Source organism: Magnolia sinica, chromosome 5, assembly GCF_029962835.1.
Source record: "Magnolia sinica isolate HGM2019 chromosome 5, MsV1, whole genome shotgun sequence".
In the NCBI taxonomy this organism is placed as follows: domain Eukaryota; kingdom Viridiplantae; phylum Streptophyta; class Magnoliopsida; order Magnoliales; family Magnoliaceae; genus Magnolia; species Magnolia sinica.
Window position 1 is genome coordinate 30,433,095 of NC_080577.1, and position 15,486 is coordinate 30,448,580.

Sequence of the window (15,486 nt, forward strand, 5' to 3'; positions counted from 1 at the left end):
TTGAATCTTGATTTTGATGCTGCCTACTGAGTGTTTGATTAAATACCTATAAACTAATATTGTTGTTTTACAAATTATGAGAAATTGAAGGTGCACTTCATGTGTTTGAGAAAATGCTGCATATGCTTGAACTTGGCTCAAATTGGCCCGAGTTGCTGATCGAACCGAGCGGAGCTGGCTTGTAATGGCTCAAACTTTCACGGCCCTTCTCATGATTCCTTCTTCTCTTTCTTTTCTTTTTCTTCACTCCCTTCTTCCCCTTGCTTCGTTTGAGGAGATCAACGCACAAGATCAGGCCAGAATCCTTCTTGTTTATACTCCACCGAGTCAACTCGGTTTAATGACAACGGTTTCCCTTCCCCTTCTCTCGCTCTCTCTCTCTCTCTCACACACACACACACACACACACTCTCTCTCTCTCTCTCTCTAATTCTCTTGGCATTGGAATGTCTGTAAAAGGGTAGTTTATTTTATAGAGTTATTACGTGAAGAAGGTTGGCTCAAGATACACGGCATGCAAGAATTCCCTATGAACACAGCGTGTGCAGACCGAGTCACGCACAGAAACCGTTTCTGGGTGTTGTTTCGATTCTGTTTTCTGATATAATGTATTGAGATGATCCAGCCCAAGGGACCAGTGATCACATATTTATCAAGGGCCCACTTATGAATGTTATAGATTTTAGGTTGATGCCTAATGGGGACCTATGGTTAGCGTCTTTTGGTTGGAGAAGATGGGTGCCATTAATGGCGACTTATCATTCATTAATTCTTTCTTTACTCTGTCACTTATGGACGATTCAGATTCATCATAGAAAGCTTAGGAATGGAGAAAACAAAGGTTTAGATCAATTTCGGCAGTGGTTTGTGATAAAACTCAGTTCGGCACGTCTTTGCAACCAAGCCCATGAATCTCGACAATTCCAATGTCCTGCGATTCTTCGGGCTTTTCAAGAATTCCTTGTTGGAGTTGGAAATGACCTTGCTGAAGGCTGGACGGTTTGGATCTGCTAGAGGATTCGAAACTGGGAGTGTTTTGTCGAGAAGTCTCTCTCAAAATCTTTTTTATCGCCGCTGTTATAGCATGCAAAGGAATGGCGCCACTTTGGTTTGATTGTACGGCATAGGTGGGTCCACTATGATGGGTTTTTAGAAAATCCATTCCACTCATCAGTCTAATTAGGTCATGTTGGCCAATGAGTCCAAATATGAAGTAGATCGGAGCCTTACATAAGCTTATCTAGGAAATTCTCTTAGTAGGTGTTGAAACGAACTTAAATTCAATTAGCGGTCTACGCTTAATGATCAGGGACCAATTTTGAAGAAAATGTGTAGTTAATATAGACAAACAATTGGACAAAATTTGGTGGTTGATCGATGGTGGAAAAAGATTAAATCTAAAATTTCACCTTTTACAGCAGAAGGAAGGAACTGGCTTCAGCGTTTAACAGTGTAGGATTATAAATCGGGGTCTAAATTTTATATGATATCGTAGTCATGTGAGGTCAAGGTGTGGTCCAAGTTTGAGTTTCGATAGACAACAAGAAGTGTTTAAATTTGAAGATCTCGATTTATATAGAGTTGGTAAGCTTTAGGTAAAAGCTTATTAAAGTAGGGTCTTCATATTTCATACTTGGTATATATAATAGACAATCCAAGTCGTCCATATGAAGAAAAATGCCTTACTACAACTACTCATGAGTTTTCCTCACTCGATGGACACCAAAATCAACGATTAAAGAATTGATTTGTTAATTGAGTCACTTTTACAATAATCTAAGGGTTGAAATTCGACATGTATAGTTAATTTATGATAATTAGGCATGGTAGAAAATTTCACCTGAAACGGATTATGAGAACCATGTGATTTAGAATTTAAAGGTATATGTTAATGACATTTTTGTAATTGTTATTGATATGAGAGTTTTGTGAAATCTAATAATTTTATATGATTATATGCATATTTATAAACAATTTTTACAAAATGACTTATATCTAAATCATTATGAATAAAGAGTTATTCACCTATTTAATTAAGGGAAGACACATATTTCAAACCACATGATGATTAATCTTGTCTTAAAATCAATGGTCAGATGACGTGATATATGGATGAATATCATTCTTAATGGTTAAATTCATGTTGGAGAATAGATGTAGGGTTAAGATAGCTAAATTAGTATCGTATATATGTACATACTAGGTTAAACTTCATGGTAACACTCAGGAACATTTAACACTCAGGTATTGAAAAGTTTGGACTGTTACAATTGACTCCCTTAAACAAAATTTCATCCTCAAAATTAATTACTTATATCATTTATGTCGATTTATTATGTTTAATTTTTCAATGCATTCTTTACAACGCAGATATATACGCTCATGTGTGCATATAATTACTACACAAAAGTAGGGTGCTACATAGCTAATCAAGTTCGAGGGCCAAGCCAAGCTGAGCCAAGATCGAGCTAAGGTCAGTTAGTCACCAAGCCGAGCCAATGCATCGATTCAACTCGTGCACACTACATATACTAAAATGAGCTCGCACGACCGATTAACACGGGGTGAATTGTCGTGGTGGCACGGTGGCCCCACCTAGATTACTACTGCAATGACTACACGCCAAAGGCTTTCGCATGGGACGTGAATTAGCCCTTGACATTTTGAGCAGCAAGACTCGCTCCTAAAGTGATGCCACCAAAGTTCCGTAGGCCCCACCATGATATATGTTTTGTATCCACACCGTCCATCAATTTGGAGAGAATATATTAGGGCATGTTCCAAAGAATGATTCCGATAGAAAGCTCGAGTGGACCCACCACAAAAAGCAGTGGGGAGAGAGACGCCTACCATTAAAAACTTCCAAGGGCCACAAAAGTTTTTTATCAAGCTGATAATTGTTTTTTCACTTCTTCCGTGTCTAAGTTAACACATGAACAGGCTTGATCTCAAATAAACATCATGGTGGACCGTAGGAAGATTTCAATGGTGGCCGTCACTCTCCCACTGTTTTCTATAGTGGGGTCCACTCCAGCTTTGGATCTGACTCATTCTTTGGATCATACATAAAAATGATCTTTCCAAATGGATGGACGGTGTGGATATAACAAATATATCATGGTGGGGCCAACAGAACTTAGTGACGTCACTTCAAAGGCGTCTCGCTACTCAACTTGTCGTTTCTAATCCTCATCCTTTCGCAGGAAATCCGCGTCCGTCCGTTGTCGTTTCTAATCCTCATCCTTTAGCTACTGGCTGCTGACAGCGTCAGCAGGCGATAGAGACAAGACGATCTCAGGCGCGGCTTTGGTGGTGGATGAAATCCCAGACTGTGGGGCTCACCTTGATCTATGTGCCTTATATCCGTATCCACTGTCCATCCGTTTTGAATATCTACGTGGTCTCTTTATCCCGATCGTCGTGACCTTATCAACAATTTGGATGGAAAATAAACATTCCGGTAGCCCATGAAGTTTTTAATGGTGTGGATTCAATCACGACTGTCTTATGTGGTATGGTCCACTTAAGTGTTGGATCTGCTTCATTTTTATGGTCATAGACTAAAATGATTTTTCAAAATGGATGAATGGTGTGGATGTAAGTAATATACATCAAAGTGGCCCCCACAGTTAGGATCCACCGATCTTTGGATCCACCCAAATCGCGCCCGACGATCTCTTAAAAAATCAAACAAGCTTCTGCTTTCAACAGCGCCACGTGTCCTTAATTTCCGCGTAAAAGCTGTTCTTCTTCAACGACTATGCTATTCTCTCTCTCTCTCTCTCTCTCTCCGAACAGCAAGCAAGAGAGACTTTTCCAAGGGACGAAGCCTGCCTCTGTCTCATACAACAACAAATCAGAGGTATTGGATTTTGAAATTTCTTTTGAATCTGGGTTTCTTGGTAGAATAACCAAATCAGTAATTTTGGAAATCTCAAAAAGTTCTTTTTTTTTTTTTTGGAATTTTGTGTGTGGAGTTTCATAGATTTCTGCAAATTTGTTTTTTGAATATTGGAAGATTGCTGGGTTGGGATTTTGGGGAGAATTTGAACGTGGGTTTTTTCATATATAAACTGGAGTTAGGGTTTCAGGAGGTCTGGATTTGGGTTTTCGAGACGTGATTTTGGGTCCTTTTGAGAAATTCTGCTGATTTTGGATTTAGGTCTTCCGAAATTGGCGAATTGGGATTCTAGTTAGGGTTTGAATTTAGGCCTTCTGACGGGAAATCAGGTTTGGGTTTTCGGAGAATTTTGATTGGGGGGTGCGGAGGTGGATTAGAAAAGAAGGGTTTACGGAGAAGTTAGGTTAGGTTTTATATAGAGATTTATGTTGAATTGCAAATTTGCAACCCGGTTGAGGTATTTTGGGTGGTATTTGGATTTGGGTTTCGTTAAGAGTATTGAGGTGTTTATTTCTGGTTTTCGATGAGTTTTTGCTGAATTATGATTAGTTTTTAGAGTTTGATTTGGATTGGGATTTGCCGATATTCTTTGGGTTTAGGATATTAGAAAGTCCTACAAGTTGGCTCTTGGCCTTCAAATCTTATTAAGTTTCGGCTTAAAATCGAGTCTTGGATTTTGGGATGAATGTATTAGGATTTTTGGACTCACCAATCAAAAATATATTTTATGATTTTGGGGTAAATATATTAGGCTCTTGGCCTTCAATTCTATTGATGTTTTCATTTGGTTCTTTGTAGATAGAGAAAATCAGATCTTTCAATCAGACTTATCCTTTTTGTAGATTCTGTTTGGAGTAGCTAACTTTGATTCTTTTTCTTCTTTTTATTTTTTATTTTTTCCTTTTATTTAATTCAGATAGGCTTTATTTGAACTAGGATTCTGAAGGAGGTTATATTATTGTCAAGAGAAAGGCTAAATTAGAGTTTCTAGAGAGGCCAAATTTGGCTTGTAGTGGCTTGAATTTGGAAATTCGGGATCTATAAATATGGATAAGTTGAAGTTGGCTGCTTTGGGTGAGCGTTTGAAGGTTGGGGGTGAGCGTTTGAAGATTGGGGGTGCTCAAGTGAGTCGGTCAATTAGTGAAAAAATGAAGGAGATTCTGCAAGGCCCAACGCAGGAAGCAAAAATGGTCGATGAAGCTACGTCAGAAAGCTTGGAAGAGCCCAACTGGGGTTTAAATCTGCGGATCTGTGCTTTGCTTAATGCCGATGAACTGAGTGGGCCAGAATTAGTGAGGCAAATAAAGAAGAAGATTGCTAGTAAGAACACAGTGTGCCAGAAATTGAGCCTTGATCTGTTGGAGACTTGTGCTATGAATTGTGATAAGGTGTTCTCGGAGATTGCATCCGAAAAGGTTTTGGATGACATGGTGAGGATGATTGATAATCCACAGACACATTACAGTAATGGGCAGAGAGCTATGCAGCTTATTCAGGCATGGGGCGAGTCTGACGAACTTGGTTACCTGCCTGTTTTTCACCAGACTTATATGGTAATCTCTGTTGGTTATTTTCCTTATTTTTACTCTTGCACTGATAAGTTGTCAGGTTCTTTGTGTGTGTGTGTGTGTGTGCATGCGTGTGTGTTTTATTGCAAACATTAGTATGCAAATCACGTCGGTTCTCGAAGTCAGGGTGCACTTGGTTACACCAAATATCATGAACTGTCATAATATTCTGCACCAAATCAGACAACTTAATCATGAAATTCCATAATATTTGGTGCAAATATCACTTAATAACAATAGGATATCAAGAAAAGGTCTTTGTGTACTCTGAATATCGGTATTACGGGGTGTATCAGCCCAAGCAAAAAATGATATGATACGGAGAGTCAAACAATCAAAGAAAAATTTCTGAAAAAGAGAAAATTGAGATATTCATGAATTTATCCTCTCTCTCTCTCTCTCTCTCTCTCTCTCTCTCTCTCTCTCTCTCTCTTTTGTATTTTGGACGTGTATTAATGGTTTATCATACCATGCTTTGATTAGTATGGTGTCTTTTGGCTTTGCCTATTGGAAGTCAACCAATTGAACAAAAATAAAGCCTGATGTGGTGAATTAGGTCCTAACATTGAAATACAACTAAAAGAAGATAAAAACCTGGGGGAAAAGGTAAACCTTTACCCCTATTTTTTATTATTTTATTATTTTTATTTTTTTTTTAATTTTTAATTATCCATAGTGGTCCTTTCCACTTCAATTCATCGAATGCAACTCAAATCTTTTGTTTTGATCCCCAAAATAGGCTTAGATCATCATCATCGTCGCCTTAACCCAACTAACTAGGGTTAGCTATGCGAATCCTGTTCCGCCATTCAACTGTATGAAGAGCCATAACTTCAGTTTGACCATAGCTCATCAAGTCTTTTCGTACTACCTCCACCCACATCGTTTTGGGCCTTCCCTTGCCCTTTTATACCCTTCAATTTGGACCAACTCACTCCGTCAAACCGAGACAATTATTGGTCTCCATTGCACATTAACCATCTTAGGGGCCATTTGATGGTAAGAAAAGTTGGAGCCCGGACTGCCTTGTCTAGGCTTACGATGATTTAGGGAATAATCCAGTCGTTCGTCAAGAGATATTCTGTCTAGAAAACATTCTTTCCTTCCCTCTCTTTCCCTCCCTCTACATACCCAAGTTTGGTGACATTCAAACCATCAATGACATTGGGATTGTGATTTTAACCCCTTGGATCAAATATCAGCTTGATTCACAACTTAGGTGGATCACATTTCTGGCAATAGTGGGGATGGGGACAAACACCAAATATTGTGCATGGAGCCATAAGATTGTCTAAATATCAAATCCAACTTGCTAATCAGGTTCCTCCCACCAGGAGGGGTCAAATATTTCAATAATTGAAAACTTAGGTGGGCCACAACACTCAGTTTTAAGGGGTTAGCCCGTGATTTTGCATAATATTTTTATACTGTATGAACTAAGTTTTTAATTGAGTTTTTTTTTTTTTTTGGTACCGTGGATTAAGAGGAGAAGCTAGGGCTGAGTGGATTAATGGGCTTCATAGAGCTGAGTGTTTGAAAGAAAGAAAGAAAAAAATAAAGGACCTAGATAGGCTTCAACAAACAGGCTCGTTCTTCTCACACCAGGCAGATTACAACAAACAGCAAACAGGTGACTAGGGCAACATTGGCCTAGCTAGACAAGACTAGGAGAGGCCCGGCTAGATAGGTTATCCGAGTGTCAACTTTTGCTGCTACCAAATGGGCCTTAAGTCTACTTCCCCTCATCCTATTACCTATTGGTGCGGCTACTTCTAAGTTTTCTCGAATGCATTCATTTCTAATTTTATCTTTCCTCTATGGTTACATCCAATCTGAGCTTACTTCCAAGCTTCATCCATGGTTCAAATGAAAAAAAAAGGGAGGAAAATTATTATTATTTTTTTTATTATTTCGTTTAAGATTTGGGCCTTTATCAGCATATTGGCCCGTCTACTATTTTGATAAAATGACAAGATCAAATTGGTCGGACTTATTTAAAATTACCCAACACCTCCCAGGACCATATACTAAAGTTGGGATAAGGCTTTAGATGATGATGATCAGATTGGGTGGACTTACATGATTGGCTGAATTGCACGTAAAATGTGCTGATTGAGGAGTCCAGGTGGACTTTAGGTATGTGATCCTGGGAGGTGTTAACTTTAAATAATTCTAACAACTTAAAATGATTCTTAATTATGCAGACCTGAGGCTGTTTCAACACATGCAATTCTTGTTAAGTAGGCTTTAGTTACATGTTGTATAAGGTCTTTGTATTATGAGGCAACCTTCTTATTGGAAGGACTCTAGGCCCCTTTTTAGCTCAACCCCCTCAAAAGGTGCAGGCACAAACTATATAGAGTGCTGTGTTTCCATGTTCTCTGTTTCAATAAATCTTGGTTATGCATATCAATATATCTACTATTGCGCATATAGATCTCTGTCCAAAGACTATTTTGAATGCTGTTGATAATCAAGTTGCTTCTTCACCCACCTATTCTTCATAAACCTAGATAATAGGATGTACTAGTTCCAGAGTTCCATATGATCCATATGTTCAGATTGATGAAGGCCATTCAACGTCTAGATTGTAAATCTTGACCATATTGATGGTCCAATATGGCTGATGGAAGACCTGGATCAAATCCATGGCCTGATGGCCTTATCTATGGTCTGATTGGATTTTGGGGCCCATGGATTAAACTAGATGACCTTAACTAATCGCCGTTAGACGTTTCTTCAGTTTAAAGAGGTCCAATTAATCAGCTGGCGGTCCTTATTGCCACACATTTGGTAGTTGAAAGAGTACCATACCCTTAAACCAGGCTGGCTCACTCGTCAGGCTGTCTGCCCCTGTATTGAAAAGAAAAAAAATGGATGGTTTTCAAATATCTTACCAATCATCCACATTCAAAAGTACATGTGTGGCCTGTGTGATGAGTATAGCAGCTTGATTTTCTGATATGGTCATTTTCACATCAAGCACTTCCACCTTATGCTCTACTCAGATTTGTCCTGCATACTTGCCAGGTCAGCACATGTACTCTATGTAAAGGTGCATGTGGAGAGGGATGCATATGTTCTTTCCTGAGTTCATGTCAACCAGTGTATTCCTTTTGAAAGCTGGGACAATTAGATCTTCAGTCTGATGTTCTACCTGCTCAGGTGGATTGCGGCAATGGTCCAGAGATGGATGAAGCTTCTCATTTACTGTCTTGATTGCTGCTATCTGAATTCATCACAATATGGAAACAAAATGCCTTCTAGTGGAAGCAATTCTTCCTATCATCTAATTTATCTAGATTTCTCAAGTTTTTGTATCCAACTACATCTTCATTACCATGTTCAAATTTACTGATGTAACAAGGACACTGCACCATTGAAAGCAAGGATATTGGTGCAGACTTGCATCAACAAAAATCTTATTGTCAAACCCTAAATTTATCGTTCTCTTGTGGGATAAATTAAATGCTATTTATGTGACATAACTGTTTTTATATTTCTCTTGAGTATATTTTCTGTCATACTCTTTCAGGAACTAGTATCTTATATGATAGATATATTTTGTTGGGGGAAACACTACCATAGCTTGCGGTAGTGTCATCCAGTGTGGGCCCCATCATGATGTATTCATAGAATTCCACCCATTAGATCTGCCCAATTGTGTTTGGAGGAGCCCAAAATTCAGGGGAATCTGTGGTCAGGAGGGGTTGCCTACTCTTGATTGTGATAGGACCTGCCTGAGTTGGGGAATGGCCTGATTTCTTCATCTTGGTGGGATGCATCACTTGCATGGATTGGATGACATAAAAGCAGCATGCAGTCTGATAATTGATGTTGAGCATCCCCTTGCTCAAGGTCCATGATGGGGTAGCATATAATGGATGGATTTAATATCATGCAAACATCACCTATGGGGCCTACATAGATCAACACTATATGAGCTTATGTTAGTGGCAACAAGTGTTTGAAATATCGCTATCACGTTACGTGTTACATCCTTGGGATACAGATACATATCGGTTATCGCATAGGATATGTGTTTGTATTGGGTAAGTTATCACACATTTTGGGAACATGGGGAAACATTGGGAAAATGGTTGAATTTTTCAATGAAACTTCAGGGATTGTTAAAAAAAACCTTAATACATACTTTTAAATCATAACATCTCAAAAAAGATGTGAACATAATAGGATTCCTTTGTATCGGGTCCTAAGCTATGCGTTGTCTGACTGAACTAATGCAATTATATTCAAATTAAATGCATAATAGTTGGAGTGTTGATGGGGACATCACGTGCACGCACGCCGCCCCCTACGCATGTACACACGAAGGAGGGCCCCACCGTCAATCTGGATCGATGATGATGTCCAGGGAGGGGCCCCATGCTAGAAGACGGAGTTTTTGTTCAAAAAAATGGGCCCGATAATCAAGAAAAGCCCATCATGGGATCTCATGATCATGGCCCGCTAGTCGGATTGATTTCGTATTTTAGGTTTTGCTTATTGTTATTATTTAGAACATCATGAACGTTTTAGATTTCTTTGTTTGGTTTTTATTTTAGTTTACTTCATCGCCAAGTAATAAGTTGCGCACATGGTGCGAGTTTTGGGGTATAGGGTTTTCCTATAAATAGGCACCCTTGTAGTTCTTTTCATTCATTGAAGATTAATAAAAATTCTGCGTTTTCCTGCTCTCTAAGTTGTGAAGCCTTATTGGGTGCGAAGCCCTCTCTTCATCGAAGGGTTAATTACCGTGGTGCGAAGCCACATCTATCCCAATACTCCCAACCATCACCATCTCTACTGCCCATCTTCTACCATCCCTTGTTCTCATCTCACCCCATCATCTACACTTCAAATCAATTATATTGCAGCAATTCTCCTCTCTACGTCAGAATTTCAGAATCTGGCTCTACAAGAGGGCTGAAACTTCGACGGAGCACCACGCACAAACCGTACATCGGATCGAGCTGAGATTTGGGGGTTTTGGAGTCCATCCCTAGCTGACCAGAGCCAAGGTGACCTTTTTCTGAATAGTGGGCCCCACACACGTGCGGCCGTGATCATACGCACGTGCGTTTGGGCCATTGTTGTTGTCCACGCGTGCGATACTTCTCTGGTTTCTCTCTCTCCTCTCTCACTCCGTTTTCACCCAAAATCCCTAAACCTAACCCTAAATTACTCAAATCCTCAATTTTATGCCCCTTTTCTTACCCTAGGGTTCCTTGATTTAAAATTGGTGAATCAATTGGATTAGGGACTGATTACTATGCATGTGTGGATGATTATTTCTTATCTTTGAGTATCGTTTGGTTCATAATTTTTATTGATCCAGCCCTATCATGTGTAGGCCTGGACCCGCATAGATTCCTCTTAATTGAATGTTTAGACTTTCATGTGGGATATGGAATTTGTGTAATTGTTTTTGAACTAACGTGATCTTAAGCCTGAAATCTCGCATATCATATTTAATTTTCATGTCCTGCATCAAGTGTATGTGATGATCATTTCATCAAACACTCGTAAATACTTTGAAATTAGTCTCAATTGACTGCTGGTTGAAGAGAAATTTCGTAAAAAATAAAACAATTAATTTAATAATATTCTATTACTTTTTAATTAAAAAATTATTTTTATTTTTTGAAAATTGACTAGGACTTAGCAAATCAATAGATCAGCCCTCATACATGCTTAGTTTCATGTTTGGAGTGTAACATTGCAAGCAATTTGGGAGAAATTGGGGAAATTTCCCAAATCGGACTACCAATACTCAAAATTTGAAATTGGAGTGTATGTAATGATCATTTCATAAAAAACTCCTAAATACTACGAAATTAGTCTCAATTGATAGCTAGTTGAAGGAAAATTTTGAAAAACAAAACATGGAGAACATGAAAAGCCAATGGATATCGAAATCAAAGCTCCAACTCCATGATTTTTCATGCAAAACAGGAAGAACCAATGGATTTATAACTATTTGCCACTAATTTTACATAATTTCAAAAAAAAAAAAAAGGGATTAGAAATTGAAGATGCTCACCGGATTGAACATGTGGGATATATCGGCACTACTTGTGCGTTTCGTATGGCACAAGTGGGATACAAGATATATCGTGGGATATATCGGCTGATATCATCAATATTTAAAACATTGGTGGCAACACCCATTCTGTTGTGGAGCACTTTCGATATGTCATCATGTCAGATATTCGAAGTCGCCGTGCTTGATACATTGTATCTGACATTGACTAGTTGCATAGGAATATAAGATTGTGAACTCATGCATCTTATTGCTGTTCTTTTTTATTTTTAGTTTAATTTATTTATTTACTTCAGCTTACTCTTAATGGAGTCCAAATAAATTGAATTGTTTTCTTCAAATACATAGTACCAACATCTTCGATTATAATACCATTTTCAGAGTTTGAAGGCAAGAGAAACACCATTTTCCATTCAAGATGATGGGAATTCGGTGCCCATATTTTCTTCAATGGAGTCGGCAGTTGATCAGGAACCACTACCTCTTCCTGACGCATATCCTCACTCCAACATGGATGACCACATTACGGATCAGCATCTCCTTGCCCATCATAGTGTCACCCTTTCAGCAGAAGAAAAGAAAGAAATTCTTGTTGTCACTCGAAACAGCATTGAACTTCTTTCTTCCATGTTGAATTCTGAGAACGAACAGAAGCACATTAAGGTAATCCCATTCACTGTGTTTTCGTGGTTGGTATGCATTTTTCTCCCCCATTTATATGCTCATCTTGACCCATATGATGGTAGCTGCTGTTATTTCAAGCTTTCATCAGTGCAGCCGACCGGTTGGTTATTTTGTGCGCTTTTGTGAAGTAATGTATTCCAGATTCTCTTGGGTTGGTCCACCTTATCAGTAGGGACCTATGTAACTGGATGATTCCATGTCTAGCAAACAAGTTGTGGCCCTCCTAATGAGCAGACTGGACTAATGAGGTGCGTACATAGCTGATGTGGCCTGTATGATGAATGCCTTGCGGGTCCCACTGAAATCCAGTGGGCTTGGGACTGGCAACAGCTTGTTAGGATTCATGAGAAAAATCTGTGGCCAAAGTCTGATGCAGGCTGGCAACAGAAGCTCAATGCAACCCTCCTTTATCCAGGCTTGGGCCCAGCAATGAGGACACAGAACTCCCACTGGCAGAAATCTTTTGATGCATCCCAGCGAGTAGGCTTTGCTTTTCTATTAACCCCTTCTCACCTAAGCAAATGAAAAACATAGAAACTGCTATAGACACCTAAGCAGCGCACATCACTGACTCCAGTGTTGGCTTCCATACAGATGCAGGATGATCTGACATTGAGCATGCTAGACAAGTGCAAGGAGTCGCAGCCCATCATACAGAGGATCATTGAGACCACCACCGACGACGAGGGGATGCTATTTGAGGCTCTAAATCTTCACGAAGAGCTCCAAAACATTCTTTCCATGAATGCAGAGATCGAGGACGCAGCTCCACCAGTTTCGGTTCCATCAGATGCACAGACCCCAGACACTTCCGTCGCTCCCGGCAATTCTATCGGTCAGGTCACTGCACCGGAAAAGGAGGGTGAAAAGCTCATTTCCTCTGCAGCAGAGAGTAGTAAAATCAGCAGTGGTTCCTAGAAATCAAGGGTGTGGAAGTATCAGTTTTGATGTATAGGAGGTATGGATAATTGATAATTAGGTATGGAACTATTTTGGCGTACTATTATGAATTGGTATGCTTCTTGCTAAAACAGATTTCCATTATCATAGAATGCTCAGGCGGAACGCTTGTAGTACTACTACCATCCAGGTTTCCGGTTTTTACAAGTGGTGCCCAGGATTCAGCTGTCCAAATTGTTGCCCCTGTGGGCCCTGCACAAAAAATGCCACAGATGGAAAGATGCTAACAAGGCCCCAAGGCCAGATGGCTAAGAAAGAAAATGCAGTAGCATGTTCCAAGAAAAAGAAAAAGAAAAGGCTGGATTTTTTTTCTATGAGATCTGGGGAAGTTTTGGTGGATGGGCCATGCAGGGTGAAACCCATCTTATTGTTGGTGCAGAGCACTGAACTTCGGGCCCCACTTTGCGCAAACTAACCTGAAGGTAGTGTAAAAGCTCCCACCGGAGCATTGTGCATTCCTATTTACTGAATGCCAGGAATTTTTATTCAAAGTTTTAAACTCCTGTTTAGAATTAACTAAGATTGGTATACAATAGGTAGATCAAACATGCTTTTTGTTATTTATCAGCAGCTATACATTATTTTCTACGTGTGTCCCACCTGATGAGACGATGAGGCTGATTTTTTAGTAGTGACTATACATTATTTTTATGATGTGGCTCACCTGATGAATAAATGATGCTGATTTTTGCACAATGTGGGTGGGTGGATGGCCGTGGGATTTGGAATCTTTTCATTCCCCCAAACATCGTTCACATGATGGAGCTCTCTTGGATTGGGGACACCCAAAGTAATAATAATAATGATAATAATCTTGTATTGAACATTTTAATGCTTTGATCATATAAAGATTATCATGGCGTATGTATTCCAACCTAAAGAGTCAATCAATGGGAAGGATCTTGGGAGCTTTTATTTATTAATATACAGTACAAAGCAGGATCCATCATATAAACGGCTTGGGTAATTGGGACTTGAGACTAGATTCAAACGACTGATGTCACAACGTATGCTATCACCATCGCAAACATGGTAACAGTAAAACAGATCCAGCTTGTGATAGCAACCAATGCCAGAAAACATGATGCAGGTGGGGCTGTGGTACACCAACTGTAATTTTTCATTCAGTACAATCAATGTTTCTAGTATTTAAGCTATTATATTATTTAATTAGTGAAACTAGATGATGATGATAATAATAATAATAATCTAAGTTAATCGTTTTCTGGGAGAAAGGGTTTGGCTAGAGTGTGAGGATTGATACTTGGGCAGTTTGAAATTGTACATGTGGCATGCATCACCTTAGTCAAACCGTTCCAAGTTGTAGGAACAAACTTAAGTTCGTTGTCAAATTTTAAATTGATTTGTATTATGATCCCTGATAAATAAGCATTTTTTGGTTGAATGCTTCAACCAGCCATTAAATATCCATCAATCAATCAATTCAAAGATCAAATAAATATATTTTTAATTAAGATTCATCTCAATCGAAATGCAAGACTTGTATAGTTTCATTTCAGTTCATTCTCTTCCATGTGTATAAATTTTAGTGCTAGTGTATCATGATCTTACTCTACCAAATGTATTAAAAATTTTAATCTTGTACAGCATGAAAGATAGGCAGTTGAGATTGAGCGGAGAAGCATAATAGGTCCAGTCATCATCATCATCTTGAATCTCGTATTCAATTGGCCCCCACTGAGGATTGCCTATGATTTCAAATTACTTTGGTTTGATAAATGGCTAATAAAAAACCGACAACTTTAACAAAATGGCCCACATTCAAAGGATTAGGGACACCCTGGAGCTGTCGATTAGCTGATATCTAATGAATATGAAATAATTGGTGGTTTTGATTTGAGGATTTTTGTAAATAAGATATTATTAATATTTGGTTTATGACCTACCTCAATTGGATTACACAATTGGATGGTATAATTTTAATTACATATATGCCACGTGTATAATGAAAGTCTATGCCTATCATCCATCATCCATTGCGAGTAGGGGTGGCAATGGGGGTAGGTTCGATCCATTTACTAAATGGGCCAATAATTCTGGCTCAAAATAGATCCGTGACCCAACTTTGCCCTTTAAATTGTAATGGAGTGCATCATGACCACACTTGGGTTTAAAAAATGGAATATGAGGTTAAAGGTATGCCCAGCACAGCTCAATTGGTGAATATATACATGCATCATGGGAATATATCTATGCTTATTGTTTGTTAATTTATTTTGGGTTTGTCTGGGTTGGTTGGGTCATTTGGTGCAACTCATGGTTAAGCTATCGGGGCAGGTCTGGTCAGGTAGGGTTCAGCCCTAGCCCAT

General features: G+C 39.0%; 1 protein-coding gene across 1 annotated transcript; it reads left to right on the forward strand.

The window, feature by feature from the left end:
* Positions 1 to 3,839: 3,839 nt before the first annotated feature.
* Positions 3,840 to 13,275, forward strand: LOC131245886 (TOM1-like protein 2). The gene is made up of 5 exons (XM_058245637.1): positions 3,840 to 3,862; positions 4,818 to 5,454; positions 11,894 to 12,175; positions 12,791 to 13,123; positions 13,231 to 13,275. The coding sequence occupies exons 2-4, from the start codon at positions 4,948 to 4,950 to the stop codon at positions 13,112 to 13,114; spliced, it is 1,113 nt and encodes a 370-aa protein (XP_058101620.1). The 5' UTR covers positions 3,840 to 3,862; positions 4,818 to 4,947; the 3' UTR covers positions 13,115 to 13,123; positions 13,231 to 13,275.
* The last annotated feature ends 2,211 nt before the right edge of the window (positions 13,276 to 15,486 follow it).

Coding starts and splice junctions, on each gene's coding strand:
- LOC131245886 (XM_058245637.1), top strand. CDS start 4,948: ATGGATAAGTTGAAGTTGGCTGCTTTGGGTGAGCGTTTGAAGGTTGGG. Junction 5,455..11,893: donor TTTTTCACCAGACTTATATG/GTAATCTCTGTT, acceptor TACCATTTTCAG/AGTTTGAAGGCAAGAGAAAC. Junction 12,176..12,790: donor ACGAACAGAAGCACATTAAG/GTAATCCCATTC, acceptor GCTTCCATACAG/ATGCAGGATGATCTGACATT.